Source organism: Cladosporium halotolerans, assembly GCF_011745625.1.
Source record: "Cladosporium halotolerans strain TM138-S3 chromosome Unknown Sca10, whole genome shotgun sequence".
NCBI classification, from domain to species: Eukaryota; Fungi; Ascomycota; class Dothideomycetes; order Cladosporiales; family Cladosporiaceae; genus Cladosporium; species Cladosporium halotolerans.
In genome coordinates, this window is record NW_027191461.1 from 648,171 (window position 1) to 675,865 (window position 27,695).

At 58.0% G+C, this 27,695-nt stretch overlaps 10 protein-coding genes across 10 annotated transcripts; 5 read left to right on the forward strand and 5 right to left on the reverse strand.

The window, feature by feature from the left end:
• Nucleotides 1-310: 310 nt before the first annotated feature.
• On the forward strand, nucleotides 311-3,659 carry WHR41_03957 (uncharacterized protein; the record flags this gene model as incomplete). Its single annotated transcript, XM_069372563.1, has 8 exons — nucleotides 311-582; nucleotides 638-763; nucleotides 820-1,052; nucleotides 1,106-1,130; nucleotides 1,203-1,407; nucleotides 1,542-1,698; nucleotides 1,790-3,036; nucleotides 3,324-3,659. The coding sequence occupies 8 exons, from the start codon at nucleotides 311-313 to the stop codon at nucleotides 3,657-3,659; spliced, it is 2,601 nt and encodes an 866-aa protein (XP_069230477.1).
• Nucleotides 3,660-3,876: 217 nt separating this feature from the next.
• Nucleotides 3,877-4,383, forward strand: WHR41_03958 (uncharacterized protein; the record flags this gene model as incomplete). The annotated part of the gene is made up of 1 exon (XM_069372564.1): nucleotides 3,877-4,383. One exon carries the CDS (start codon nucleotides 3,877-3,879, stop codon nucleotides 4,381-4,383), a length of 507 nt encoding a protein of 168 aa, XP_069230484.1.
• A 3,029-nt stretch (nucleotides 4,384-7,412) lies between these two features.
• Nucleotides 7,413-10,810, reverse strand: WHR41_03959 (uncharacterized protein). The gene is made up of 2 exons (XM_069372565.1): nucleotides 7,665-10,810; nucleotides 7,413-7,591 (listed from the first exon to the last, which is right to left on the reverse strand). The coding sequence occupies exons 1-2, from the start codon at nucleotides 10,548-10,550 to the stop codon at nucleotides 7,448-7,450; spliced, it is 3,030 nt and encodes a 1,009-aa protein (XP_069230483.1). The 5' UTR covers nucleotides 10,551-10,810; the 3' UTR covers nucleotides 7,413-7,447.
• Nucleotides 10,811-16,528: 5,718 nt separating this feature from the next.
• Nucleotides 16,529-17,560, reverse strand: WHR41_03960 (uncharacterized protein; the record flags this gene model as incomplete). Its single annotated transcript, XM_069372566.1, has 1 exon — nucleotides 16,529-17,560. The coding sequence occupies one exon, from the start codon at nucleotides 17,558-17,560 to the stop codon at nucleotides 16,529-16,531; it is 1,032 nt and encodes a 343-aa protein (XP_069230598.1).
• A 440-nt stretch (nucleotides 17,561-18,000) lies between these two features.
• On the forward strand, nucleotides 18,001-19,659 carry WHR41_03961 (uncharacterized protein). Its single transcript, XM_069372567.1, has 3 exons — nucleotides 18,001-18,301; nucleotides 18,371-18,894; nucleotides 18,971-19,659. The coding sequence occupies exons 1-3, from the start codon at nucleotides 18,181-18,183 to the stop codon at nucleotides 19,592-19,594; spliced, it is 1,269 nt and encodes a 422-aa protein (XP_069230599.1). The 5' UTR covers nucleotides 18,001-18,180; the 3' UTR covers nucleotides 19,595-19,659.
• On the reverse strand, nucleotides 19,625-20,035 carry WHR41_03962 (uncharacterized protein; the record flags this gene model as incomplete). The annotated part of the gene is made up of 1 exon (XM_069372568.1): nucleotides 19,625-20,035. One exon carries the CDS (start codon nucleotides 20,033-20,035, stop codon nucleotides 19,625-19,627), a length of 411 nt encoding a protein of 136 aa, XP_069230600.1.
• Nucleotides 20,036-21,031: 996 nt separating this feature from the next.
• On the forward strand, nucleotides 21,032-24,718 carry WHR41_03963 (uncharacterized protein; the record flags this gene model as incomplete). Its single annotated transcript, XM_069372569.1, has 1 exon — nucleotides 21,032-24,718. One exon carries the CDS (start codon nucleotides 21,032-21,034, stop codon nucleotides 24,716-24,718), a length of 3,687 nt encoding a protein of 1,228 aa, XP_069230601.1.
• WHR41_03964 (uncharacterized protein) lies at nucleotides 24,719-25,584 on the reverse strand. Its single transcript, XM_069372570.1, has 3 exons — nucleotides 25,325-25,584; nucleotides 25,133-25,263; nucleotides 24,719-25,067 (listed from the first exon to the last, which is right to left on the reverse strand). The coding sequence occupies exons 1-3, from the start codon at nucleotides 25,336-25,338 to the stop codon at nucleotides 25,054-25,056; spliced, it is 159 nt and encodes a 52-aa protein (XP_069230602.1). The 5' UTR covers nucleotides 25,339-25,584; the 3' UTR covers nucleotides 24,719-25,053.
• Nucleotides 25,585-25,832: 248 nt separating this feature from the next.
• On the forward strand, nucleotides 25,833-26,943 carry WHR41_03965 (uncharacterized protein). Its single transcript, XM_069372571.1, has 2 exons — nucleotides 25,833-26,701; nucleotides 26,758-26,943. The coding sequence occupies exons 1-2, from the start codon at nucleotides 25,984-25,986 to the stop codon at nucleotides 26,784-26,786; spliced, it is 747 nt and encodes a 248-aa protein (XP_069230603.1). The 5' UTR covers nucleotides 25,833-25,983; the 3' UTR covers nucleotides 26,787-26,943.
• Nucleotides 26,944-26,990: 47 nt separating this feature from the next.
• WHR41_03966 (uncharacterized protein) lies at nucleotides 26,991-27,581 on the reverse strand (the record flags this gene model as incomplete). Its single annotated transcript, XM_069372572.1, has 1 exon — nucleotides 26,991-27,581. The coding sequence occupies one exon, from the start codon at nucleotides 27,579-27,581 to the stop codon at nucleotides 26,991-26,993; it is 591 nt and encodes a 196-aa protein (XP_069230604.1).
• Nucleotides 27,582-27,695: the final 114 nt, after the last annotated feature.

Consider the following 27,695-nt stretch of genomic DNA (forward strand, 5'->3'; position numbering starts at 1 on the left):
GCAGGCTTCAGGTACCAACGGCATTCCAGAAGAATCTTGTGCCTGCTAAGCAAATGCCGAGTCCAAGCAATTGTCTCCGCGCCGACAACACATCACATTCCAGACAAGTCCCCCTTGTCAAGCAAGTTGTCGCTCGGTCCGGTATTCTGTCTCATCGCTCACCCTCATGCTAGTCAAATCGTAGACACCTATTTGCTTGCTTCTCCCTTCCCGCGTACCTCTGCTTTGCAAGACGTATTCACTTCAACCAAAACAAGCCGCCTGTCATTGTACTCTTTTAGTTGACTGCGTTGTGCGCGAACCCTCTGCGATGCCGCGCTTTGGCAGTGCGGCATTACTGGCCATAAGCTTCGCAGCCTATGCCTCCGCCCAATCGACATCTGTCCCTCTTGTGGCTGCGACTACGTATTCGCCCACCAATGTATGGACTGCGGCACCTACCTGTTCAGCAGGGGGCACTGCACCAGCAGGAGGGATTCAAGGTGGCGTCTACATGGATGGCTATGGAACTTACTGGCAAATCGCTTGTGCCTATGACTGGACCGGGCAAATCTTCTATGATAACCCTACAGGATATTACCCGTAAGTGATAGCAACAGACTCAACGGATCTGCTGGGCCGGTGCTGAAATGTACAGCTCTGTTGGAACCAGTTCCCAAGGCCTCTTCGCATGCGCCCGTGGTTGCTCCAGCCGCGCTGGTTGCGTTGCCTGGACTTTCGCGGGCACACAAACGTCGGCAAATGTTGGGACCGGAAGGTGCTAGTAAGTCGCCCTTGGGAAGACATACGTGGAGAGAGTGGCTGATTGTAGTTACTCAGCTTTCATTTCAGGGGCACGCAAGGAAGTCTCTACTACAATGGCAGCAACATCAATGCGAACACTTACAACAATCCGATATACGCGTCCTCGTATGCAATACAGTTCAGCCCAAGTCTGATTTGTCCAGTCTACAACAACACCAACTATGTCAGCAGCGGAGGCTTCACATACACAATCATTTGCAACGCGGAGTTCACCGGCCTGACGGATCTGAGCTCCGCTCAGGTTTCAAGTGAGTATACGGCAGCGGTGTCGCTTTTGGAATTGGTTAGCTCATCATTTCAGGCTTCATTGGATGCATTGCTAGGTGGTACGTCCGCACGATCCTGACGAAGTACCTCTATCACTTGTAAGGGTCTGATTGCTGACTGAACGACATTAGTGAGACCACATTAGGATGCACCGGTGTATCTTGGACTTACGGCACTTTGGTGACCGAGCCAAATTTCGGTACCACGAACACATTCGGTACATGTTATCTCAAGAGTGGCGTCGGCGTGCGTCCGGCTGCCTGGCCGGGCGGATACAATACCATTAATGCAGCAGCTAGGGCAGCTTCTGTGGGGAGCACTGCGACGGCTGCTACGGTATGTTATCTTCAAAGCCTTGAAAGCGTTTGTGCGAACTCAGCTTTGGAAGGCCTCGTATCGGCGCCTGAGCAGCGAAGAGTGATTTGGCTGGTCCATCAAAATGCCCAGAGACCTGACCTTGCATCAAGCAGGATCCAGTTACCCAGACGGTTACACTTACGACCATAAATTATGCTACCGTCACGACTACGACCTCATATCCGGTGACAACGACGGCCGTCTCATCTCAGATCCAAACTCTGACGGCAACTTATTCCGTCACGGAAACACGGACCACCACGGCCCCAGGTACGCCAATCCCTATCGCACACAATCTCGACTGACGCGCCTCTCCTTGAGCTCCGGCTCTGCGCGTAAGAGGTTAACTGACAAGAATTAGGTGTCACTGTAACCGCGACTGTGATTACGACATACCAAACGACTTTCGTGACGACTGAGGTGTCGACTTATCTCACGACTCAGCAAATCACGCAGAACATCACGACCAGCTATCCAGTCACAGTCACGCAAACGCCACCAGCTTCAACAGTGGTCACTACGCTGGTCTCGACAGAGCCTGCTTCGACAGTCATAACCACGTTGGTCTCGACCCAACCAGCTTCAACACTCATCACTACTGTTGTCTCAACCGAGCCTGCTCAGACGATTGTGACCACACAACCAGCTTCAACAATCATCACTACTCTCGTCACGACCGAGCCTGCTCGGACAATCGTCACTACGCAACCGGCTTCGACAATAATCACGACTCTCGTAACGACCGAGCCTGCCCAGACGATTGTGACTACGCAACCGGCTTCGACGATTATCACTACCCTGATCACGACTGAGCCGGGGACGACGTTTATCACGACTTTGGTCTCGACTAAACCTGCAACAACCATCGTGACCACGGAGCCAGCTTCTACTGTCATTACTACTATCGTCACGACCGAGCCTGCCCAGACGATTGTCACTACGCAACCGGCTTCGACGATCATCACTACCCTGATCACTACCCAGCCTGCATCTACGATTGTGACCACTGAGCCAGCTGCTACGATCATCACTACCCTGGTTACCACTGAGCCAGGGACAACATACTTCACGACTTTAGTCTCGACTCAGCCCGCAACAACCATCGTAACTACGCAACCAGCTTCTACGGTCATTAGCACCCTGATTACGACCGAGCCAGCATCGACATACATCACTACATTGGTCTCCACCCAGCAAGTAGTGGTCACGCAGCCAGCAATTACTACCACTTACGTAACAACATTGCCGGGAGGGACTGAGACTGTTACAACCACCACTTTGGCCGAGCGAACCACGACTCTGGCTGATGGTACAATTACTATAACGCAACCTGGCGCTACCAAGACGCAAACCCTTGTTACCACAGCGCCTGGAGAGACGATCACTCTTCCTCCTTCAACGGTTCTCATTACGTTGACCCAAGCCGGTACCACAGTCGTCATCACGAGCACCCTTCCGCAGCAGACTGTAACTCAGCCGGCATCTACTGTCCTAATCACGACCACGCAGGCTGGCAGCACGATTGTTGAAACGACTACGCTACCGCGGGAGACAACGGTCTTACCAGCTTCTACGATTCTGATCACGACCACGGAGGCCGGTAGCACGGTAATTCAAACTACCACTTTACCGCGAGAAACCACGGTTTTATTGGCATCGACGATTGTCATTACGACTACTCAGGCTGGAAGTACTGTGATTGAAACAACTACTTTGCCGCGGGAGACAACGATTCTGCCCGCTTCTACGATTCTTATCACAACCACGCTGGACGGCAGTACGATTACCCAGACGACCACTCTCCCAACTACAATCATCCAAACAACTACGCTACCACGAGAGACGACCATTCTGCCCGCGTCCACGATTGAGATCACGACCACTCGTGATGGCAGTACGATTATTCAGACGACAACATTACCTCGGGAGACGACACTTCTGCCCGCTTCTACTGTTCTTATCGCAACCACACTCGATGGCAGTACAATCATTCAAACGACTACTTTGTTTACTACGGTTATCCAAACAACTACTCTGCCACGGGAAACGACGATTTTGCCCGCTTCCACAATTTTGATCACGACCACGCGGGACGGCAGTACGATTATCCAGACAACCACATTACCACGAGAGACGACGATTTTGCCCGCTTCCAAAATTCTGGTTACAACTACGCAAGCCGGCAGTACTGTGGTCTTGACGAGTACGCTGCCTCGGGAGACTACGACTGAACACACTACATTGCCAGCGTCGACCGTTGTCTCCACCCTACGGGAGGTCACTACTCAAGAGACTACTCTCCCGGCTTCAACTTACATTTTGACAACTACGCGTGACGGTAGCACTGTATTCATCACGCTCGAGAGAGAAACGACCACTGCTCCGCCTCGAACCGTTACCGCAGACCCGTCAACTCTAATCCTGACGCAAACTATTGGAGGCTCCACAATGGTGGTGACGACGACCTATCAGCAGACCTTTACAGCTTCTGGTCCAACTATCACTCGAACCGCCGCAGCAGAGACTCAGACGGTGGTGCAGACATACACAACTGTCCTTCCTGGCGATACGAAGACCACAACGCTTCAAGGTCCGACAATTACTCAGTACTCCACCATTCCCGGTAGCACCTTTATAATAACGTACACGACCTCTGTCTTCGGGTCGACAGAAATTATAGAGCGTACCACGACTTTACCCGCGCAGACCTCCACAATTTTCGTGACCAGATCTGGCGGAACAGTGACTCTGACGCTAGATCCGCAGACCTCCTATGTGACGGCCACTACGACCATACCAGCGGCGTCGGTCTTCTACGTTCAAACAGCCGGCGGAGTTTACACGCAATCTGGCGAGGTTAAGACTGTGACGGTGGCGTACTGCCCCTGCTATCCCGGAATGAAGTTTGCGAGGGCGAACAATGCTACGCACATCTACCAGCATTGCTCATGTTAGCTTCAATCAGAACCTTGGAGCTTCGTGTGGTGATGGGAGTTCTGGTAGTGCTGAGGACTTACTGTCGAAAAACTTTGAGATTGTCGATATGTGTTCACATAGTCAAGTCCTTTGGCAGCCATTTTCCGGGTTGAGAAGGTTGCGAGGAGAGCTCATAGCTTTGTACATTAGACGTCTTCGTGTCCGAGTCAAGGACTCCGATTGTCACTTGACCTCACTTACCAAGATCAAGTACGTTGCACACCTCAATTACGCAAGTCACGAAAAGAGGTCTGCAAAGTATACAGACCTCACAGCCGTTGGCGCTAGTGACGAAATGGGTCACATGAATGCATGTGAAGACACTCGCACGCTGCCGAGTCACTTGCACGGGCCATCGTTACCTCACTGGGCAATCACATGGTCAGTCCGAGGCTCCTTCCTCGCGGTTGCCTATTCGCCACCCCACTTTCATTTCGACGGAAGCTTTTTCCTTTTCACTCAGCTTGGGCTTCCACGTCAATCGATACACCCACCATCGAGCTCCGCCACCAAACTCGACGACCACACCATTGGATGACCACAACATTCTGGAGTCCACTGGCTCATTGCAGCGGTTTGAGCAAACTTAGTCTCAAATCGCTGCAATGAGTTGAGTACAAGACCGTACCTTGACGACCAAAACAAGGACCGGTGGACGCTGCCGCCTTAGTCCAACACCCAAACCATCTCCCGAGTTCATCCACACGGCTGCGGTCGTCAAAACAAACACAGCAATACCTTCGGGGCGTCGACACCCTTCCGGCAGCCTTCACGTCTTCATCAACATCCATCCGACTCAACGACATCGGTGCATCCGCTGCACCGTCAGCGGTTTTTGCAAAATCCCTTACAACACCACAACGGCACGTTAAGGAAAATTCCTTGGAAAGCTACCAATCAACCCCGGTCTTCCAGGTCCTGTGGGAAAGTACCATAGGACCTGGAAGATGTACTCCAAAGCGTCGACCTATCAGCAAGGCATCACTCTCTGCTCCATCGTGGTCAAAATCAACTTCTCATGACATTTCACTGGAGTTTGCTGGTGCAATGGTAATAGTCTGACTTGAAGACAACCTCCAATTCACATTAGCATCGATTGGCAGCCCGCAAGGTCGTTGGTCACTCAGGTGGTGCTTGGTGGTGACATATCTTCCGACTCATCAAACCCACAGCATCAACTGCTCACTTGGCCTTTGCTTGATATCCAAACCTCCATTCCCCTGTCGGACTCTTATTCATGAACCCACAGGGCGAGGCGTTCGCTCAAGCCACGCTTGGTATGTCAGATCCTTCACTACGTCAACCAACAGTTCGCAAAGCCGAGTTGCCAATCAGGCGGTGCTTAATATTGGTATCTCAACCGGCTCGCCTACTGGCAATCAGCATAATGAGCCTGCTACCCGGGCGGTGCTGATCTCGACGTTCCCTCCGGCATGAAATGCATAGCCAAGACGAACGACTTCCCTGCCGGCTACCTTGCCTTGGGCCACAGCCGAGCTAAGAGCAAGATCTAAACCTCGAGAAGAAATATCAAGGAGGTTGGCAGCGAGCATACGGTGCATGTCGACCCCTGAAACTGGACTCGCCTTGTATTGGCTTCATGGAACGGCACCACTTGCACAATGACTCCGACTCTCTGCCTGCGCTTGCAGTGGGCTGACACCATACGCCAACATCCAGCGATCACGCTGTCCTCGACCGTCCCCTTTCAGAAGACCGGCGCCCGATCAATTCCATCCCCCTCTTGCGTTGCTTTTCCCATTTAAGTTGCCGCACAACGGAACAAGGCTCGAGGCGCTACGTTCTCGGCGTCACGGTCAAGCTCGAGTCCGCGAGCCCCCCCTATCCCCTCTAAGCGTCCCACGGCCTTGCTCCAGTAGTACACAAATTAAAACCACAGACTTCCCATCTCGCATCCGATGGCTCACCAACTTCCAAATGCCAATTAGCAAAGCGTCAAAGCGGCCTTCGAGCGATCCGGCCAAACCAGTACCTCGTGCCACCAAACCTGAAGACAAGACAACCAAACACAAAAGCTTCAAGATCAGCAAGCGAGGATTCGCCTCCATCCCAAAAGAAAAAAAAAAAAAAAAAAATCCATCCCTCAGACGAGTCTGTACCCTCTCACGACCAATGCGAAATAATTCCACGCAAGCCCCCAACTCCTCGCTCACCGCTGGGCACCCTCCATCCTACTGTACGCAGTGACCACCCAGTCCCATCTCCCCCTCCCTCTCTCCCCCCTCGTCTCCCCGCCTACCCTCACCCCAGCAGTCAGCCCCTCCCTAACCAACCCCGTCCCCATCCCGTCGACACCATCGCCCACGCCAACACCAACGGCGACACGGCTGCTCAGCTCCTCCGCCCAGCTTTTTGGCATGTTGGGTGGTCGAAGACGAGAGGCTGGATGGCGGCGGAATCGCGGGCTTTGCGAGGGGGTTTTGTCAGGAGGGTGGGCTCGTGTAATATAAGTGGTGTATCAGGTCGACGTTGAAGAAACAAACCAACTACATGGTTGGTCTAGAAGTCGGGGCCAAGAAATACGTCGTCGCGGGCCATGCGGACATGCTCGCTTTGAATAACTAGTGTGGTGTGGTGCGTGTCCGAACGAAGCGCTTTAAATACAAAACAGACCCACAAAACAGTAAAACACATCATCTTCATCTTCATCACACATCTCTTGCCAAACAAGAAACAGACCCATTTCAACCTACCCAAGCCAGGTGGGTAGATAAGGTAAGCAAAGCAGCAAGGACTTTCCTTCCGTTTCATCGGATGATATAAAAAAAAACCAAATAAATAGCGAAAGGGTATCTGAACGCCCATATTCCCCTTCCCCTTCCCCGTCCAGTCCAGTCCAGAAATTCTTGGGTAACGTTACAATATCGTCTCTCTTTTTCCTTTTTCCTTTTTGCTTCCTCCCCCCCCCACCCCTCTTCCTTCCCTCATTCCCAAATCCTCATGCACCAATGCGGATGCCGACTGTACACACTTCCAAAAGCGAGCCCCCAAAAAAAAAAATGCCAAATCCCCCTTCCAAATCCTACAGCGCCAGCCCCGTCCCGTCGCCGGACCAGCGGTAGTGGCTCAGGACCTCGCGGCGGCGCATCTGCGACTCGCCGAAGTCCTCCGGCACGCGGCCGCGCACCTGCGAGAGGGCGGAGCGCATGACCTTGCGGAAGTTTCTCTGCTCGCGCGGAAGAATCGTAAGTCAGTTAAAAATTCTTCTGAAATACTGGGTGGGATGGGATGGGACATACCTGGTACTCCGTATTAAGCGTGACGACGCAAGCCTCGTGCGCGCGCACGATCGTCTCGCACGCCTTCACAACGCTCGGGCTCGCCTCGCCCTGCAATTTGTCCGCGATCAGAAGAAGCAGGAAGCTGCCCTGCAGCAGGTAGATGCCGAAGAAGAAGGGCATGAAGCTGAGGTCCGGGTCGTACTCGAGGATCTGGTTGATGGCCTCGGCGGCGGAGACGGCGTGCGAGGTGGCGGAGATGAAGCTCTGGGAGGAGATCCAGAGGTCGTTGTCGTCGAGCAGCGCGATCGGGTCCCACTTGCCGTTGAGCAGGATGTGCAGCGTGTGCATGAGGTGGGTGCCGTAGGCGACGACGATCTTGGTCTGCAGCATCGACTCCGTGATGCGCTGGGCGGAGTTGTTGGTGCCGACGGAGTGCACGGAGGGCGTGTTGGCGTCGTGGTGGCCGCCGCCGCCGCCGCCGCCGCCTTCGGCGTGTTGTTGATTTTCGCCGCCGATTTTGCCTTCGCTGGTGGGCTGGTTGAGGAATCTGGCTTCGAATTCTTTCAGGCTTCTGCCGTATGCTTCCAATTGTTGGCTGATTTCCATCGCGTGGTCGTCCCAGTCGCCGGGGTTGCGGAATCGAAGGCCGAATCGCGGGTGATTTCGAGCGTGGTTGAGATCTGCGATTTCGCCCATGATCGTCATCAGAGGCAGGAAATAGCCAAAGATGGTGTGGCCGGTACATTCGAACGTCGGGCCTCGTCGTCGGAAGTATGTCGATTCGTGGTGGTTCTCGCCAGGGTAGTAGTCGCCCGCCTGCCAGATTCCGTCGTGTTCTGGCTGGAGCAGACCATCGCACTCCACGTCCAGCAAGAACAGCGGCCGGTTGTAGCACAGAGCCAGATGCCTGTCCACGGTATAAAGCAGCCACCAAATCCGGCGACGCTCCTCCCGCTCTTCTTCGGAGTAGACTCCAGGCGGACTGGGTTGTCCGAGCATGCCCGGCGGTGGCGCGCTGTTCATGGGCCGTTGTCCATTCATACCCATTCCATCGTGTTCGCCATTCCCATCTCCTGAACCATCCGCACCATCAGGCGGAGGGCCCGCGTCGGCGTTCGGTGGTAGTTCCCGCCCAAGTTTCAATTCTCTTGCCAGCGTCCAAGCTGCGTTCCACCACCTCAAGCTCGCGGCCTTATACTCGCTCGCAGAAACGACGGTCGCCAGGTGGATGTACGTCGCGACGTCGTCAAGCGCGCCTGTGGCTCCGGGAGAACCGCCTTCCATCTCGTGCACGGTCGAAGGCAGCGAGACGCCGAATCCGCCGAGGGCCACGCCGTTGACGACGGAGTTTGCGCCGTATGCTGCTGTTGTCGCATCGGTAGAGGTGTGAATGAGAGGCTTGAGGAGTCCGACGGTCAGTTCGAGGAGTTTCTGGCAGATCTTGCCGCGGGCTGTGGGAGGAGATGTCAAGAAGGCCGATTCGCTGGTCTGCGCAGCGACCCAAAGCATGCTGGCGAGGAGTGCGGGACTGCAGATTCTGGGGTTGTGAGGCCTGAGGAATGATCGCTTGCGGAAGACGTAGCCGAGTATGTAGGGTGATTGAGGCTGCATGAATGCCGATGTCGTGCTTGCGAAGTAGAGCTCCAGCAAGTCGCAAGCAAGGTTGACAGGGATGATTGCTGCGATGTGTGGTAAGATTGGTCGCAAGACCGGGTATCGTAGCATTTGGTGGCTTTGAGTGTGTTGCATGTGAGGGTAAAGCGCCGCCGTGGGTGACGGAAGAGACATCCATCCTGGTGATCCAGCAGCTGGTGACTGGCCTAGAAAGCCGCCTGACATCGGAGACTCACCCAGTCGGAAGTGCGTGTTTCCCATTCCGTTCTGACTGCCCGGAGACGGAACTGCATACTGGTTCTCTGGGTAGCCTGTGATGGTGCCGCCCTGGATCATCGAGCCTTGAACTGCTGTCGCACCGCTGTGAAGAATATTATGGCCGGTCACAGGAGCGCCTGGATGGATCATGTTCCGGTGGTAGTCGTCTAATGTGCCGTACTCTCCCATTACATTGCGATCGGCCATGGGCACGCGAGGCAGCTGTGGAGTGGGCAAGCCCATGCCAGGCGTCTGCTGGTCCATCGACATGTGTCGATGTGGCTGCCGTTGCTGGTCAGATACTGGGTTCATGGTGACGGAGCCACCCTGGTCGAGGCTGGGCAGGGTGTGCATCGCATCGGTAGTGCTCATGCTGCCAGCCCGCGGTGGCGGCGGCAATGGAGGTTGCGAGAAATTGGCGCTGGACCGTCGTCGCTTGACGCCCTGTCGCGGTTTCTCGTTCGGATCGATGCTCTGTTCGTCAGAAGACTGGTCGTTGCCAGATTTCGGGCTGCCGTCTTTGGCGTCGGCGCCACCGATGTCTTCGGCATTGGCGGCGGCCTGCTGGGCGGCGATGTCTTTGCGCGAGGCCTTGCCGCGCTTCTTGCGCTCGCGCACGTATTCGCAGGTCAGGCCGAATTCGACGCAGTGGGCGCATGGGGATTTGCCATCGCACTTGGTGCGCAGCTGGTTGCACTGGTCGCACGCGCGGCTGATGCGACGCCTGACCGGCTGGCCGGTGCTGGCGCTGCGGGCGGTTTTCTTGTCGCCTTGCACAGAACCGTTCATGCTCTCGGCTCCGAAGCTTTGGCGATGTTTGACTGGAGGCCTGTCGGCGTTGAGGCTGGTCAAGCCGGGCGGCTGCTGTTGCTGCTGCTGTTGGCGGTGGAGCTGCTGCAGCGCGTACTGCGAGCTCTCGGCCAGCGTGTCGAGGCCGCTCGGGACGTGTTGCGAGGGCAGATGGGGCTGGTGCATCGCCATCTCGGGGCTGCCGAAACGGAGAGGTTGATGGTGGAAGCTGGTGGACAGCATTTTCTGGGATGCTGCTGGCTGCTGGCTGGTGGCCGTGGCCGGTGGTGCTGGGTCCCTCGGCACACGGACGAGCGATGACTGGGGCGAGAACGTGAGCTTTGAGCTTTGAGGCTCGCTTAGCCGCCTTACAAGCAGGACGGCCGGGCGGCGATCATGCCAGGTGAGGTAGCGGTGGCGACGCCGATGCTGGGGGAGGCGGCGTGGGGAAAGATAGAGAGAGACAGATAGACAGAGAGACAGACAGACAGACGGAGGTGACAGGCAGACGGTAACTAATGGAAGGGCGGCAGGCAGGTGCAATCTGCGAGGTACGGACGGAGGCTCAGGCTGGCTCAGGCAGCATCAGCACCAGGCCCAGCACCAGACGGGAGCAGCACCAGCAGCAGCACCAGCAGCACCAACAAGTGTCTGCAGCATCACACCCACCCCGCCGCCCACCCGATGCAGGCAGGCCGAGTGCGCGCAGACCCTCTCGTGCCTCTCCGGCCGGGCGCTGCTGCAAAGCTGGGGAAGCGCGGCGCGGCTAAGCCATCAAGGCTGCATTAGCCCGCGCACGCGCCAGGACGGCGAGGGCGTCAGTGTGCACGCCGTGGCCACGAGGCCCGCTGCGCATGGGGATGGGGATGGGCGGCCACGGGCATGGGCATGGGCATGGGCGCCGGCCATGCGCTCCGGCAGCGCCCAGCGCGCGGCGCACCAGCGTGCTGTGCTGTATGCTGCTGCCGGTGTGCGCTCTCGAAGGGCTGGCTGAACCTACTACAGATTGCGTGCATGGCGGAGACGGGATGCCCACACGCAGGCACGCGCTGGGGGGAGACGCGGTCCGGCGTGACAGAGCACTCGCCCGCCCGCACGCTGCTGCTGCTGCTGCTGCGCACACGCATGCGCCGATGGATGGCGCGCGCGCGCGCACACAGTGGGACGATCTGGGCAGATCCAGGACGTGCGGGCGACGTACCACGTCCCGCGCCTCAGCCACCAAATATGGACAGGACGCCTTGCTGTTAGTCGCGAAGGGCGCGATCGTCCGGCCAAGCGCGACGAGTGGCCTGTAGCACAGCAGAGGAGAGAAACACCAGTGCCGCGAGTGCGTGATTCTGCGGCTCGGCAAGTGCCAGAATATGTCGACACGGCCGTTCAGTGGGGACGCGCCGCGTGAGGTCAAGATCGAGCGTCGAAGCCGGAGGAGCAGCGTCGAGGTAAGGTTCAGCTGTCTGGAGCTTGACTGGCTTAGAGATCATGTGCCCTGAAGCCTCTGCCCTTCCTCCACGGCTCCCGCAAACCCGCTTCCTCACACGCATGGGACCCGTCTGGCAGCCCTCCCTTGGATCGGGGGGGACGCAGCGTCCTTCCACGTTCAAGCGAGACCTTGGCTGGTGCAGAGCCTTCGAACGGCCGCGCAGGTGACGCTCGGTGATGATCCTGCGAGATCAATATTGCCACACGATTTGGAAGAGCGTCACCGGCCAGCCCTCACTCGCCCGGCGGCCGCCCAAGCAAACCCCCTACATAATAATAATTACTGCCCTCCGTCGTGAAAAGTTCCTCAGGTGTCACGCCGGGTAAATTGGCTAAATAGGACGCGGGCGATCCTCCATTTCGCGTCTCTGCCCGCGACGGACCGCACGTGCGACCAGGGTCTGGAGTGTGTGCGCCACCGCCGGACCAAAGTTAGAGCTGGGCGTCGAGGGCGTCAGGCCGACCTGTGGAGATGTTGCCGTCGAACGTGCGGATGCGGTGCCCACACGAGCTACCGAGTCTCGCCCAGCGGCGGCCAAGCACCGGCGACGTCTGCAGCGTGTGTAGTACACCTTATGGGTTGCAGTTGCAGGTGCAGGTCTCGGTCGGAGTGCGCGCGGATCCGTGGCATGTCGCGGTCTGCCTGCTTCCGAGCGTTGGAACGGAGCGTGCGTGCGTGCGTGCGCCTGGCCGTTTCTTCTGGTGGCTTCGCGCTGGCGCTGGCATTCGGCACATGAGGGTGGGCTTGGGAGGGAGCACGTGCGCCGCTCGCATGCACCTCGTACTCGGTGGTCCGGGGCGGCCTGCTTGCCGGATGGAAATCTCCTTCTGAGACAGCCCGTGCAACGAGCGACCGCGGAGCCTCGCCGGTGACGCCGTGGATGCGCACTCCGCGAGGTCCTTCATTGTTTCAGATCTGAAGATCTGGGTCGCACAATCGTCAACGCCACGGGCGGCCGAGGGGTCGCGGTAAGGCTGCCAGGCCGGTGACGACGATTCAGTGCGATTGACTTTCCAGAAGGCCGGGATGTGAAGGCGCGTGAGGCGCCGGAGACATGTTTGCGTGTTGCCGCAAGCTAAGGCACAGTACGGCAGACCTCACGTGAAGCGGTAGGGCAGTCTTGCGGAGACCGATTGACGCCCTCTCTCCACTGGACCGAGATGATCACTGAAGTGCTGGAGTCTGGCCCTGGCCCTCTTGCGTGGAGAACACTCTCCGGCATCATACGAGGTCATCTCACCACCAAATTCAGTCACTTTGCTGCAAATGAACCTGGCAAGCATCACCGCGGACAGCTGATCCACACCGCCAGTGTCGCTTCAGACTAGCCAGCAGGCCAGGCGGCACCACCGCCAATCGCCACTCATCACCGCGGCATCATTGCACATCCAATACCTCAAAAGCAGGCACGAACACCCGCCGAGTCATGAACGAACGCGTAAGACCAAGTTGATCATTGCACGTTTGAAGGAGCTCTCCCCAGGAAACAGACGCAGGTCCCTTGCAATCCCATCACCTCTCGTCCAGTCACCGCATTCATGCTAGGCCTTCGCCTACGCAGCGCTAGCAACCCCGTGCGTCTTCTTCCCCATGGCACACAAAGGAGCCTCCGAGGTCGATCGGCCAGATCCTGCCGAGGGCTGGTCCTGTCCTGTCCTGTCCCCTGAACCTCCACCGTCTCGTCAGAAAACATCGACCCGCAGCAGCGCCGCTGAACAATCCCTCCCCTGGAGGACGCCTCCAATCTCCCACACACACACATCTTCCAAGTCTGCCCTCGAAACAACCACGCACCAAACCAACCAAGACATCCTCCCTCGTCAACTCCACAATATTCCCCCCCCTCCCCCTCGAAACCCACCCTCTCTCTCGCTACGATGCAGGGCGCGCACAAGCAAGCAAGCAAGCCAGCAAACGACCCACGGCAGCTCCCTCCGCATTCTCGCTTGCCCGCCTCGCACGCCGGGCAACCTGCCATTCCACTACTGACTCCAACAGCATACCGGCCTTGAACTCGCGCCATGGGCAGCCGGCCAATACAGTGGCCTAGGCTCGCTCGCTCGCTCGCTCGCTTGCTTGCTCGCGCCCAGGCCAGCCAGACTACCTGCGCATGCAAGGAAGCAACCGCGACAGCCCGTGGCTTTGAGGGCCGGGCTGTAGAGTGCGTGCAGGGCGTGAGTAGCGACTAACGTACCCCGTGCCCTGGCTCTCTTGGCCGGAACTCGAGTCTGGCTGTTTCCGTACGGGACTGCGCTGCTAGAGCTCGGATGTGAGGACGTGGCCCGGAGCACGGCTGTCTTCCGTCTTCCTTCCTTCGGGGAGTGTGGGCTTTTCCCTGCCCGAGGGAGACTGCGCTGCGGTCTGTGTCTGTGATTGTCTGTGGGTATGGAGGAGTACAGTATGTACTGGCTTGGGTTTCCTGTGCGGCTCGGCCGTGGCCGCGAGCGGGTAGCTGTGTTTTCCGCTGGTTGGCTTTCGTCGGAGGAGATCTTCAGAGTACTAAGGGGAGTGCGGGTTTGGACCGGGAAGAGGGTCCGCGGTTGGTGCTGTGCCTGCTGTAGTCGCTAGGCGGTGGCCGGGGCTCCTTGGAGGGAGATCGAGCGATTAGTCGACGGGGAGTCGTAGAGGTGACCGGATGGGGGAGCTAGTTGGGGGAGCTGCTGCTTCGACCTCTTTGGAGATCTGTGGTAGAGTGTAGTCTGACGGCGGCTATGGTATCCGATGACAGAATGTGAGAGACGCTTGTATGAGCTTTCACAAGCAGCTCGAAACGTGTGAGGTAGGATGAAGCGCTGCTACCGTTTTTGTGCTATGGAGAGTCATAGTATTCCCTCCGAGACTCACGGGCTGGATGCTACAGGAGTCTTAGATCACAGGCGGTAGCCGCTTCGAATTAAAGGTGAGGACTTCACGTGGGTTCTTCGAATGCTCGAGTGATAGTAGTCTTTCAATTTTAGCTATTAGGTGAGGAACTTCTGGCGTTCACTCATTCCGGATGCAAGTGCTGTCAACAGCTCTTGGCTATTTCATCACCCACGGCTGCTTGCTCATCCGTATCGACTCCCGTTCAGTAAGTCCACTCATGATGAACCCATCATTTCTCCCTCCAACACGCTGCTGGAAGAAGGCATCCAATCTTCATTGCACATCCAGAACCATCTCACTTCCCAGCCAAAAACCCCAGCACACGGATCTTGCTCGTCGCAACTCTGACCCTCAACCTACAAACCAGCATCCGTCAGCGAACAAGCTCATCTCGAATCAAACCTCACCAAAGAAGAAAAAGGAAGAAAACTCACCTCCCCAACAACCCCCTGCCACCACCCCCAAGCCTCCTCGCATCCTCCCTCCCCAACTCCCCCCCACAAACAACACACCCCTCGCCAACCCCCAACCCCAACGCCTCGCACCAACACTCCACGCAAACCCTCCTCCCCCGCCGAGCACAACACTCCGGATTCCTCGCCAGCGCCCTCCTCTCCCTTCCGCAGAGCGCACACTTCCCCGCCTCTTCCTCCTCCTCCTCCTCCTCCTCCTCCTCCTGCATAACCACAACCCCCCTTTTCTTCACCCCCCTCTCCCTCTCCCTCCTCTCCCCCCTAAGCAAAGCCTCATTCCTCAACGTCGCCCCCACATCGACGCCCAGAAACACCTCGCCCGCCTCGGTCGTGCGCACCGTCTGCCAGCCTTCGTCCCTCCCTCCACCTCCGGCTCCAGCTCCAACTCGGACAGGAACAGGATCCAAATCCAAATCTAGGCTCTTCGGCCGCGCCGGCCGTAAGATCTGCTTCCGCTGCGGCTGCAGCTGCGGCCGGGTGGGCGAGCCCGCGCTCGGGACGCTGAAATCGCGCTCCCGGCGCTGCGGCGGCGGTGGTGGAGCGCGGGCTGTGCTCGGGGCGTCGTCGGCGCTTGCGAGCTGGGAGGCGATGTAGCTCTGGCGGAGGGCGAGGATTTCCTCGCGGAGGGTTTCGCGGAAGGGGATGCTGGCTGTTGCGGTTGCTGTTGCGGTGCTGGGTGGCGGTGGGGGGAGGACTGGGGCGCTGGAGTGGGTTCTGGTGAGGCTGGTGCTGAGAGAGGTGGCGGCGGCGGCGGGGTGGGTTTGCTCGCTTTCGAAGGTGGTGGCGAGGGCGCGGGTGAGGAGGCGGCTGCTTTCGTGGCGGTGGAGGCGGGAGGGGTTGCGGGGTGGGATGGGAGGGGCGGGAAGGGGTTTTGTCGGTGGTGGATGGAGTGGTTGTGGGAAGGGGTGTGGGTGGTTGGTGATGGTGTTGGTGATGGTTTTTGAGCGGATTGGTAGGTGGTTTTGGTATGGTTGGTGGAGGGTTGAGGCTTTGTTGTTATTGTTACTGTAGTGGGCCTTGGTTTGCGTACGGCATGGTAGATGGTGTTGTTGGGGTTGACCGAGGGTTGGCTTGTCGTTGTTGTTGCTGTCGTTGTTGATGTGCGTGCTGTAGCTGGGGCGGAAAGCGGATGGGTCCATTTTCGTTGTTGTTTATGCTTTTGTTGTTGCGGTGCGGTGGTTGAAGCTTTTTGATAGAAGTGACTTGACGACCGACAGGAGAAAGGGAGTGGAGGACGTGGCGAATGTGTGAGTTTGATACATGGCATTCACATGACGAAAAGAAAGAGAATAGGCAGCAAGCTTTTGCACAGTGAATGCAGACACGATCATGTGAGAGTAAGAGTGATGTGTGAAAAAACTTCGTTGGCTCGTGACAAAGTCAGAGTGGTGAAGGTCTACCTACATACCACCCCATTCGATACAGAAGGTCCTGACGCCCTTCTCCTGACCAGCATCGTCAGGCTCCCGGCCACCGATCAGGTAGCCCTTCTTGACGCCGGTCCCCAGACGGCCTCCGCCGACAATGTCGAGGAGATCAAACTCCTCTTCCCAACCCATGCCGCTGCAGAGGAAGTGGCTATGGAAGCGGAGAGGATCGCCGGGGTAGGCTGTGTACTGGCATCCGAAGCGAAGGCCGGGCGACATGAAGTACGATTTCTCGTGCAAGTGCTTGAAAAGAGGGTACGACGAGGGAACGTCAGGCAGAGGAAGCTCTTCCTGAGGAGGCGGTGGGATTGGATTAAGCGGAGGCGTGGATGTTGCAGGCGTGACCGCGAAAGGAGTAGGCTCCGCCGAGGACGCAACTGAAGGAGCGCGCGGAGGACCAGTCTTCGGCGGTCCAGAAGCAGGACCTGCCTCTACCGGAGTGAAGAGACTTTCGACTTCTTCCGCCGGCGTAGCAGTCCCCGAAGCAGCAGCACTGTTCGGCACAGGCGTCCTACTCCCAGCCTTCTTCCCCTTCTTGGCCCCACGCTTGCCAGTCGACAGCAGCATATCCTCCGGGATATCGTTCCAATCACTGCTGCCAAACTTCTTCTCCAGGGCGCCCTTCTTCCTCTCCTCCATCTTGCGCTCCGCATCCCTCGCCGCGGCAGCGCCATGCTTGCGCAACGCATTCTGGAACGCTCGCCTCTCCTCGGGAGCCAGGGCACCACCAAGCACGCCGTCCTTGTGCGCCTTGACGTCGTCGACGAGGTACGCGACGCCCTTCTCGACCAGCAACCGCGCCTCCTCGGGCATCAGCTCAAGCGGGATGCCGGAGAAGACGTTCTGCTGCGGCGCCTGCGGCAGGCCGCCGATCAGCACGCCCGTGATGTTGTGCGCGGCGCGCGCGTGCGAGACCGTGTCCACGTCGTAGAGGATGTACTTGTGGGCGACGGTGAAGATGGGGAAGGGCTCGGCCACGGTGGCTGCGGCGGAGGAGGAAGCCATGGATGGCTGGTTAGGAGTGGCTCTGTTCTTCGTCTGACGTTAGCGCGAGGCTCGGCTGGACAGAGAGGTGTGTTGTGCAGAGATTGATGAGTTTGGGGATCATATATATTGCATTCGTGATCGTCAAGAGCCACCTTTTGGTGACTTCAGGGGATTGACAGATTGATTTAAATGTTTGTATAATCATTTGAGGTGGGATTGTGAATGTTGTGATAGCGATTCTTGACGTACCTTGTGATGATTTTATTAGTCAAAGCTACTTCTGAAGCGAAGCAGCGGCAATGTTGGTGTTCAGCTCATGATGGGCATGAGGAGAAGGAACAAAAGGGACGTCTCGTCTTGCAGCAAATCTCGGAATTTTGATGCAAGGTGGGTGGGGCGAGGGGCCGTGCCTGGCGGACGCCCTCAAGCCTGGGACCAGCTGTCATTGGCCGCGCGACCTCACTTGACGGACTCGCCCGTGAGATGAACTGAGTTTCTATATTTGTTCACCTCTTCGTTCACGATACCAAAATAATACTTCTTGAACTGCTCGACCTTAACCAGAAATCAGCCCTGTGCGCAACCTTGGTGCTCCCCAACCACAGGCGAGGGCCTCCCCATCATCAAAAACCGCCACCATGAACCTCATCCGCCAAGGGCTCGCCATAGCTCAAAACCCCAAACACAACACCTGGATCAACCCCCTCCTACTCCTCTCCGACGCCGCTCTAGGCCTCCTCATCATCCAAAAAATACCCTGTAAATCCCCTCCCAAGAACCCCCACCAAAAAAAATCCCACAATACCCCCTAACCCCCGCACCCCACAGACACCGAAATCGACTGGGTCGCCTACATGGACCAAATCCGACTCTACCTCTCCGGCGAACGCACCTACACGCTCCTGACCGGCTCCACGGGGCCCTTAGTCTACCCGGGCCTGCACGTATACCTCTACCGGCTGCTCTACGCTCTCACGTCCTCGGGGACCGACATCCGGCTCGCGCAGTACCTCTTCCTCGCGCTCTACCTTCTGACTCTCGCGGTGGTCCTCAGCGCGTACAGGTCCGCGGGCGCGCCGCCGTGGGTGTTGCCGTTGCTTGTGCTGAGCAAGAGGTTGCATAGTGTGTTTGTGCTGAGGTTGTTTAATGATTGTTTTGCGGCGGCGGGGTTGTGGGCGGCGGTGGCGTGTTGGCAGAGGAGGTGGTGGGGGGTTGGGGCGGTGGTGTTTAGTCTGGGGGTTGGAGTGAAGATGAGTGTTTTGTTGGCGGCGCCGGCGGTGGGGGTTGTGTTGTGGTTGGGGGCGGGGAGGGAGGCGGCTGTGAGGGCTGGGGTGGTAATGGGGGCTGTGCAGGTATGTTTTTTTCTTGTGAACTTGGTGAAGCGGCGGGAGAAGATTGAGCTGATGATCTTTGCTTTTTGTTCTGCAGGTCCTGCTAGGCTACGAGTTCCTGGCCGTCAACCCGAGGGCTTACCTAAGCCGTGCTTTCGAGCTGAGCCGCGTGTTCATGTTCAAGTGGACGGTCAACTGGCGTTTCGTTGGGGAAGAAGTCTTCCTTTCGCGCGGCTTCTCGCTCGCACTGCTAGGCCTCCATGCCGCGCTGCTGCTCGCCTTCTTGCACTATCGCTGGCTGAAGCCGGCAGGCATCTCGCTCTTCGGCGTGAAGCATATGCTCCTGCAACCGCCGTCGAAGCTCGAACAGGAACGCATTTCACGTCGCGTAACGCCCGACTATGTCATGACGACGGTGCTGACTGCGATGATGATCGGTTGCCTGTGCGCGAGGAGTCTACATTACCAGTTCTACGCCTACATTGCTTGGTCGACGCCATTTTTGCTGTGGCGGGCGGGGCTGCATCCAGTGGCCGTGTATGTGATCTGGGCGGCGCAGGAGGTGGCTTGGAACGTGTATCCGAGCACCGATCTGAGCTCCGTGGTTGTTGTGGGATGCCTTGCCGTGACTGTTGCGGCGGGCTGGCGGGCGTCGACGAATGTGACGGCCACTGCCGTCAAAAAGGAAAAGGCCAGCCGTAAGCGTGAGCATGTTGAATAGGGTCAGATAGAAGCACAAATGAACAAAATTTCAATCCTCCTCAGAATCACTAGGAGGCATCTGCGGCCCTTGATCCGAATCCTCATCATCGTCTCCGTACCCAGCCCTCTTCGCGGGGAACTCCTTCGGCCACCAAGGCATTTTCATCCATGCTCGCTCGTCTCCCACATAAGTGACAATCTCACCGCCCAGCTTGTTGTCCCTATCAGCCAGAGCAGAAGTGTCGACAAGCACGAATCCGCCGCGCTTCATCCAGACAGTAGATCTGAACTTGGCCGGCAGTTCCGCCAATAGAGGCTTCCCATCCGGCAACTCGAGGTGATAGAGGTTGTTGCCGGCACCCTGCTTGACACGGGCGATATGCTGGCCGGGAGTCAAGGTGGCAGGTGGCGTAAGTGTTTCCTCCACGGCGGCGTCGATGTTGCGTCTAGGCTTCGGCATGGTTACAGCAAGAGGTGTGGTTGTCGATACGCTCTTCGGCTGGGAGCTTGGCTACAGTAGCTGGTGTGTGGCTGCAGCGTTGACGGGAGAATGACGAGCGCGAGGGGTGGGGGTCCTGCCGATCGCGCTGAGGGAGTTGAGGGGTCTGTCTTCACACCGCTGATCTGGATATTGGACTGGGTGTTGTGAGGGATTTTTGGGGGGATTGCTTTTGATCCTGTGGACGAGTGCGTGTGGGTGGAGTGAATTTTGACGATCCGTTTAGAGGCTCCACCGGTCAGCTGGCGTGTGGTTGTCTGCTGGCAGCGGGCGAAAAGCTGCTCGCAGGCTCAAAGTTCTGTATCTCCAGGTTTTGGCTCGGCCGCCCCACGCAGGGAGAGTTTTGGCGGCGCTTGTCTCATCGTGCGTCTTGCCTGCAGCACTAAGCACGAGCGCGCATTGTTGTCGCTTGCGCGCGCGCAAACCTTACCGTCGGCGTGATCGCTCGCGCCTCTCCCAAAGTCGCTCAGAGCGGGTTGTGGACGCGTTGCATTCGACGGTGGCGAGCAGGCCGGCGCACGCGTTGTCGCCCCCCAGCAATAATAGCGCGCGGGCAGTATGCACTACGCACGTCTGGCCCCGGGCGTGGGCAATTCGCGCGACTCGCCCTCCCAAGATGGCGGGCCACGGTCCGTGCTGATAGGCTGGAATTGCATATCAAAGACGGCAGGCCAGTCCCGTACCCTGCGCATTGCCCTACTACCACCGCACGACCTGCCGCTGTGTGTCGTGAAAGCGGCTGTGTAGCCCTGCTGCGAGCGGAGCTGGGATATCTGCGCTGAGGCTTGAGAGTTGCTCAACCTTGGCCGTTGCTCGCCCAGCAACCAGTCTCTGGCAGCTCCACTAGCATTTTCCCCTGCCTCTTGGTCGTGCACCTGTGCAAGATCATTGGGCAAGCAGGCTGCACAGAAGACGCAGCAAGCTGTTTGCTGCCACCGCTGGCGAGGGAGACCGCCAATGTTTGGCTTTTGGAAAAGACGGAAAGTGGCCAGGGAGGAAGACGAGGACCGCGAGCAGTACGAATACTCGCCCTTTCCTGGATCTCCCGAGATGTCGCGCTCGCGTGCGGTAGGGCAGAACTTGCAGAATGAAGACGACATGATACAAGAACGGTCGATGCGGTCAGAAGAGCAGGGGATCACATCGTATTTCGACCATGTCCGCTATCGCGACGAAGTAGACGAGGACAACGATGCGGACGACAATGAAGACGAAGAGGAGGAACAAGACGACGACGAGGATAACGAGGATGAAGACGCTGTCGACACTCCTTTGCTGCCTATCTTCTCCGCGGCGCATCTCGATCGTTTGCCCATGTACAACATCACGCATGCCATTCGCCTGCTGATCGTCGCGCGCGCAGAGACTACATTGTCCTGGGAGCAATTGCGCAGTCCTCAGATAAGTCAGTTTCTGGTCAAGCCCATCCAGTCGCAGATTCGCACGAATCACTTCAACCGCGCAACATTGTGCGCCTTGATCGCAAACTGCTTGCAATTCCAGAAAGAAGGACAACTCAATCCTGGAAATGTGGGTGTGTCGCGGACAAGAGCATTACTGAGCGAACTTCTGGCCATACGTTTGCTCAGGGAGTTCACTGTACGCGAACTAATCGATGCGCTTTCTTACGACTTCGACCCGTTGCAGGGCATGTCGCCGCCTACGACTGGGCGAGGCACACCGGGCTTCGCTACTCCTGCTTTCATGGAGGATGCACAGCAGCAGCGCACACGCAATAAGGGAGCCAGGGTTAGCACTGTTGAAATTGCGATAAGATCGCAAGCCAAACGCTTCCTGGCTCACCCTCTCGTTGTGCAACATCTGGAAGCTATCTGGGCGGGGACAATCGTCTTCCACTCCGAAGCCGATAACCTGCATCGCAGACCGCCCCGCCAAAGGAAAACCGTCAACGGGACCTACGGCACCCTGAACGATCACTCTCCTAGTGTTCTCCCCGCTGACTCCATCCTTTCGCGCAAAGCGCATGAGACCCGGTTGAGCAAGAAGCCCGAGCTTCCAGACAGGTCGAGACGCTCAGTCACATTGTACGATCCCCACGATGCATCTCTTTTCAAGCTCAGTCGTCTTCGTGTTCCACGGTACCGCCAGCTCTTCTCTACCATTTCCTTCGCAGTAATGTTAGCGCTTTACATCGCTGTTCTTGTGGACCAGAGCGTCACAATTACACCACTTGAGGTACTTTTCTGGTTCTGGTCAATTGGATATATGCTCGACGAAGTCATTGGGTTCACCGAACAAGGTTTTGGACTTTACATTCTCAGTTTCTGGAACGCTTTCGATCTTGGCATCTTGCTTCTATTTGGCGTCTACTACGTTCTTCGCCTCTACGGCATTGTTTTGGCCGATCAAGGCAAGCATCGCATTGCGGGAATGGCTTACGATGCATTGGGTTCGACGGCCATTTTGCTTTTCCCTCGTCTCTTCAGCGTGCTGGACCACTACCGTTACTTTTCGCAACTGCTTATTGCATTCCGCTTGATGGCTCAAGATCTCGTCGCCGTCCTGATTCTAATCTTGATCTCATGCTCTGGCTTTTTCGTTGCATTCAGTTTGTCTTTCGCCGACTCGGACACGGATGCTAAGAACGTTGCGTACGCTCTCTTTCAGATCCTCATGGGTTTCACTCCTGCAGCTTGGGACAAATGGGGCAGTTACAACATTCTTGGGAAATTCATCATGGGATCCTTCCTGATCATCTGTCACTTCTTGATCGTCACGATCTTGATCACCGTGCTGACAAACAGCTTCATGGCAATCGTCCGCAACGCCGAAGAAGAGCATCAGTTTCTGTTCGCCATCAACACTATCAGCATGGTCAAATCCGACGCGCTATTCAGCTTCATCGCGCCAACTAATGTCATCGGATGGGTTCTGAGCCCGCTGAGGTACATCGTGCCGTTCCGGCAGTACGTCAAGTTCAACCGCACGATTATCAAGATCACACACTTCCCTGTGCTGCTCGTCATCTTCCTCTATGAGAGAGTTCTCTTGTCGAATATCGCCTACGGCCCCACTGATCTGGTGGAGAGACCTGCTCGCAGCCAGCGCAAGCCTGTCGCGTTTTCTTTGAGCAAGGCACAGGATCTCTTCAGCCCTGGAAGGAGGCTGAGGGAGCCGTCTGTGATCAGCTTCCACAAGGATCGCGCCTTGGATGAGGTCTTCCGCAGACCTTACCGGGGTGGTACCGTTCGCACGACCACCGAGGGCATGGATCCAGAGCGCCGAAACAGCACGACTGTCGTCGACAGATGGATGCAGAATGCGGACGAACAAGGTGGCGCGAGCCCGCCTGTCGAACAACCGAGGAGCATCGTCGAGCGGCTCGAAAACAGGAAACCGCCCTTCCGTCGCGCAAACACGAGCGCCCTGCGATCCAGCCTTCGCAACTTCTCCACCGCCACGAGAAGCGTAACCAGCGACCCCGACCGCCTGTCCGTAACCGCGCCAAAGCGACCAAAGCCCATCGACGAAGAAGACGAAACGACCGCGGACGAACTCCTCGAAGTCCAACCGCAAGAAACCGACGCCGACGGCGACGACGAGCAGCCCGAGCACGAAACCGACAACGAAACCCCCGGCCTCGGCGAAAGCATCTCCGTCCTCAACCGCAACCACAGCGGCACAACCCCCGGCGACGACAGCGGCAGCGAATACTTCCAGACCCCCGCCGCCGTCCGCGCTCCCTACACGCCTCTCTCCAGCGCCGCCCGCGCCCGCCTCCGCGACTCCCCCGACCTCCCCCCCACAACCAGCGCGCCCTTCCGCCCGCACGCCCGCAACGCCTCCAGCGGCACCATGCTCTTCGCCCCGCCCGCCAACCACCCCAGCTCAGACGCCAGCCTCCCACGGCCCCCAACCCGCCCCTCCCGCACAACCCAGACCTCCACCCGCCAGAACTCCTCCGGCGGCACCGGCACCGAAACGCCCCAGCTCCTACTCCCGGGAACCCGCACGCCCAAACAGCCCAAACCCAAACTCCCCGCCTCCGCACGCCCCAGCATGCCGCCGCGCCAAAGCACGGCGCCCGCGCAGCGCTCCTCGGGCCTCGCGTTCCTCGCCGCCGCGACGCGCGCCGCCAACAACCACCCGCGGCAGCCGAGCTTCAGCGCGCGCGCGCTCGACCTCGCGAGCGAGATCGGCGACAACAAGTTCATCGCGCCGGCGGGCCAGGGCGGCGAAGGGATTGATTTCCCGGCGTCGTTCAGCGACGCGTTCCTGCGCCGCGGGCGGGAGAGGCGGCAGGAGGAGGAGGAGGACAAGGCGCGCGTGAGCAGGATTATGCTGGCGCGCATGAACACGCTCGAGGAAGGGTTTCGCGAGGTCTTGAGAGAGATCAAGGGGATTGCGCAGGCGGGTGGCGGGAGTAGGGGTGGGAGCGAGGGGGATGGGGTTGTGAGGGTTAGGGGGATGGGGGAGGGTGGGAGGAGGAGTCCGAGGAAGGGTGGGGGGAAGAAGGCGAGGAGGGAGAGGGAGAGGGAGAGGCCGGGGACGGCGACGGGGAGTGGGTTGAGTAGGGAGGAGGGGGCGGAGGAGGGGGACGCGGAGGTTGAGAGTCCGGTTTCGGTTGTTGGGCCGGGGCCGGCGAGGGTTGGTGGTGGGGAGGAGGAGGGGGGAGAAAGGTAGTTGGTTTTCGATTGCATTTGGGGATTTGCGTGTGTTTGTATATATGGCTGTGGATGTGTGTTTTTCAGAACAGCGAAGCGAGCGTGCAATGTAGCTTGCGGCATTATCGATAGCATTTGGCGGTTGTCGAGTAGCGATCCGTTAGAGCAACTTCGTGTCCTTCTCCTGTAGTCATCCTCCCTTCCTTGTACCAATCAAACCAACAGTAACGCCAACAGAGCCCTGATATAATGCAGTGTACCTGATGTCCCTCCCATTTCCCAATATCCAAGACCATCCAAAACCAAGCCGAGAACCCACCCTTCCACTCGTCTCAATTCATTCTATGGCTCCGATCAAACTCCTCCACCTGCAACACCGACACGCATTAGCACTCACTCTCAGCACCTCTCAAGTTGGATCGCCAGTACTCACCAGACCTCTCCGTCCTCACATAGAGATTCCCGGGCTGATTGTTGCGCGCATCCCGTGCGGAGTTGCGGTAGGACAGGAGCGCGAAGGCGCCGCCGGCGGCCACCATGGTCAGCATGATACCGCTACGACCTCTGGGTGGGAGCGTTAGTGGATCTGTGGTAGGCGGTGAAGGTGTGTGAGGGGAGGGGATACCCGAGGAATGGCATGATTGCTCTGCGTTTGTGTGGCTCTGAGGTTGAGCTCGAGGCCGAGATGGTATGATATGGTGTGTATATGGAGATGGGGTGTTGTTTATGGTGTAGTAGTGGAAGTGCAGGACAGATCAGTCAGGTCAACAGGGCTTCTAGACGAGAGTAATGGTCCAAGAAACGGGAAGGAGCGCGGTTGAGGCTTAAAGGGCAGGCGTCTCTCCGCTCTGAGACGCCCAACCGACTTCGCCCGAGGTCTCGACTGCTGCCTGCATGAGGCACCTTACGGTGAGCGATGCGATCTGCTGCTGCTGCACCGCCGCGCTGGGTGCTGCAGCTGCCTGAGCCTGAGCCTGAGCCTGGGCCTGCAGCTTGAGCCGCGGCTCCTTGCCCCATGGGGCATCGAGCTTTCCCCGCAATCTCGTCTGTTACGTCAGCGAAGCCGCGCTCACGTGATGCGCTTCTGGAATTGGCGGCTTTGCTTGCTTCTTGCTTCTTGCCGCCTGATCAGGCGTCTGCATTTGCGCATACCGAACATTCCGATCGCCTGTTGATCTATCCGCACTGCACAGGAGGGTAACATTGCAACCACTGTGAAAGTCAACAATCAGCACAACGCGCCCCTGGATTTGCACCGCGACACCGCCAAGCACTCCCGCCACGATGGCCTCCTCGTCCACCCCAGCGACTCCCCTCCTATACTCCTGCATAGCCTACAAAAACACCATCCTCACCGAACACACCGCCTCCGCCGCCTCCGGCACCAGCAGCCTCGCCTCCGTCATCCTGCCCAAAATCTCCCACGACTCGCCGCAGAAGCTCACCTACACACACAACAACAACCTCATCCACTACGTCGCGGACGCCGGCTCCGCCTCCAACAACGCCGACGCCCTCTCCGCGCCGGGCCTGACCTACCTCGTCGTCGCCAAGGCCGACCTCGGCCGCCGCGTGCCCTTCGGCTTCCTCGTCGAGATCAAGAAGCGCTTCTGCGCCGCCTACGACCCGGAGCGCACCGACTTCGCCGCCCTGCCCGCCTACGGCGCCGCGGCGTTCAATGCGCAGCTCAAGAGTCTGATGGTCGAGTATGGCACGACCAAGGGCGGGCAGGAGGACGCGTTCAGGAATGTGCAGGGCGAGATTGACAATGTGCGCGGGATCATGACGGAGAATATCGAGAGGGTGCTGGAGCGGGGCGAGAGGTTGGATTTGTTGGTTGATAAGACGGATCGGTTGGGTGGGAGTGCGAGGGATTTCAGGGTTAGGTCGAGGGGGTTGAAGAGGAGGATGTGGTGGAAGAATATGAAGTTGATGGTTATGCTGGGGCTGGTCATTGTGTTCCTGCTGTATTTGTTCATTGGATTCGGATGTGGTTTGCCTGGTGAGTACTCCTGCGCACTTGGTGTCATGCGCTTACTTTGCTAACCTAATTCACAGCATGGTCTCGTTGCATCAGCCACGGTTGAGCCCAAATTTGTTGATTCTCATTCTTCCGGCGTTCGAGCGTATTCCTTTCACCAAGACGAAGCGACGCCAGGCCATCATCCCAAGAATTATCTAATTGCTTTCTTCCACGTAGTCAGAGCGACAACAAGCAGCAATGCACTTCCAGCATTTTGAAAATTCCCACATCGCAAGCATTTCCATCCCAACACCAGCCCAGCACACCCCTATGCACTATCCCCCCACCCCATCATCTCCTCCAACCTCTGCGCCTCACTCTTCTTCCCCGCAATCAACCCCCTCTCCTCAACCTCCCTCACCAACTCCCCAAACTCCACCTCCCCACCCTCCGCCCTCGCCCTGAACGCCCCCATATTCTCCGCCAGCCAGTCCCCATCCCCACCAGCGCCCGGGATCGCAAACCCCGCCTCCCGCCCCGCAACAATATCCCCCAGCACAAAAACGCTGTACAGCCCTCTGTCCCCATCCTCCTCCCCCCTCCTCACCTTCGGCATCGGCTCGACGATCTGCTCCCACGCCCCCGCTATCTCCGCGCACAGCGCGTCGAAGTCCGCCTGCGTCCTGGACGCGCCCGTCCGCACGTGCGCGAGGATGTGCGATTTGCTGCGCTGGTGGCCGCCGACGTAGAGCGTTGTCGCGTCGGTCGGGGAGGAGGCGCTGAGGTCGGTGAAGCGGACGTTGACGAAGAGGCGGGGCGTGGCGAAGCGCGTGGAGTGGATTTGCGTGAGGCGGAGGGCGAGGTCGGACTTTTGGGAGGGGAGGAGGGGCGTTGTGTGGTTTACTTCGTAGTAGGGCATTGTTGTGGCCTTTTGTCAATCGATGGAGTGCCTGGTCGGGTGGGCACGGGGAGGCGGTAGGGTGGCGGGCAGGATGCTTTTGGTGGAATTTGATCTGGGTTGTTACTACAGTCA

Coding starts and splice junctions, on each gene's coding strand:
- WHR41_03965 (XM_069372571.1), top strand. CDS start 25,984: ATGGCCTCCTCGTCCACCCCAGCGACTCCCCTCCTATACTCCTGCATA. Junction 26,702..26,757: donor ATTCGGATGTGGTTTGCCTG/GTGAGTACTCCT, acceptor CCTAATTCACAG/CATGGTCTCGTTGCATCAGC.
- WHR41_03961 (XM_069372567.1), top strand. CDS start 18,181: ATGAACCTCATCCGCCAAGGGCTCGCCATAGCTCAAAACCCCAAACAC. Junction 18,302..18,370: donor CATCATCCAAAAAATACCCT/GTAAATCCCCTC, acceptor CGCACCCCACAG/ACACCGAAATCGACTGGGTC. Junction 18,895..18,970: donor TGGTAATGGGGGCTGTGCAG/GTATGTTTTTTT, acceptor TTTGTTCTGCAG/GTCCTGCTAGGCTACGAGTT.
- WHR41_03959 (XM_069372565.1), bottom strand. CDS start 10,550: ATGCTGTCCACCAGCTTCCACCATCAACCTCTCCGTTTCGGCAGCCCC. Junction 7,592..7,664: donor CGCTTAATACGGAGTACCAG/GTATGTCCCATC, acceptor CCGCGCGAGCAG/AGAAACTTCCGCAAGGTCAT.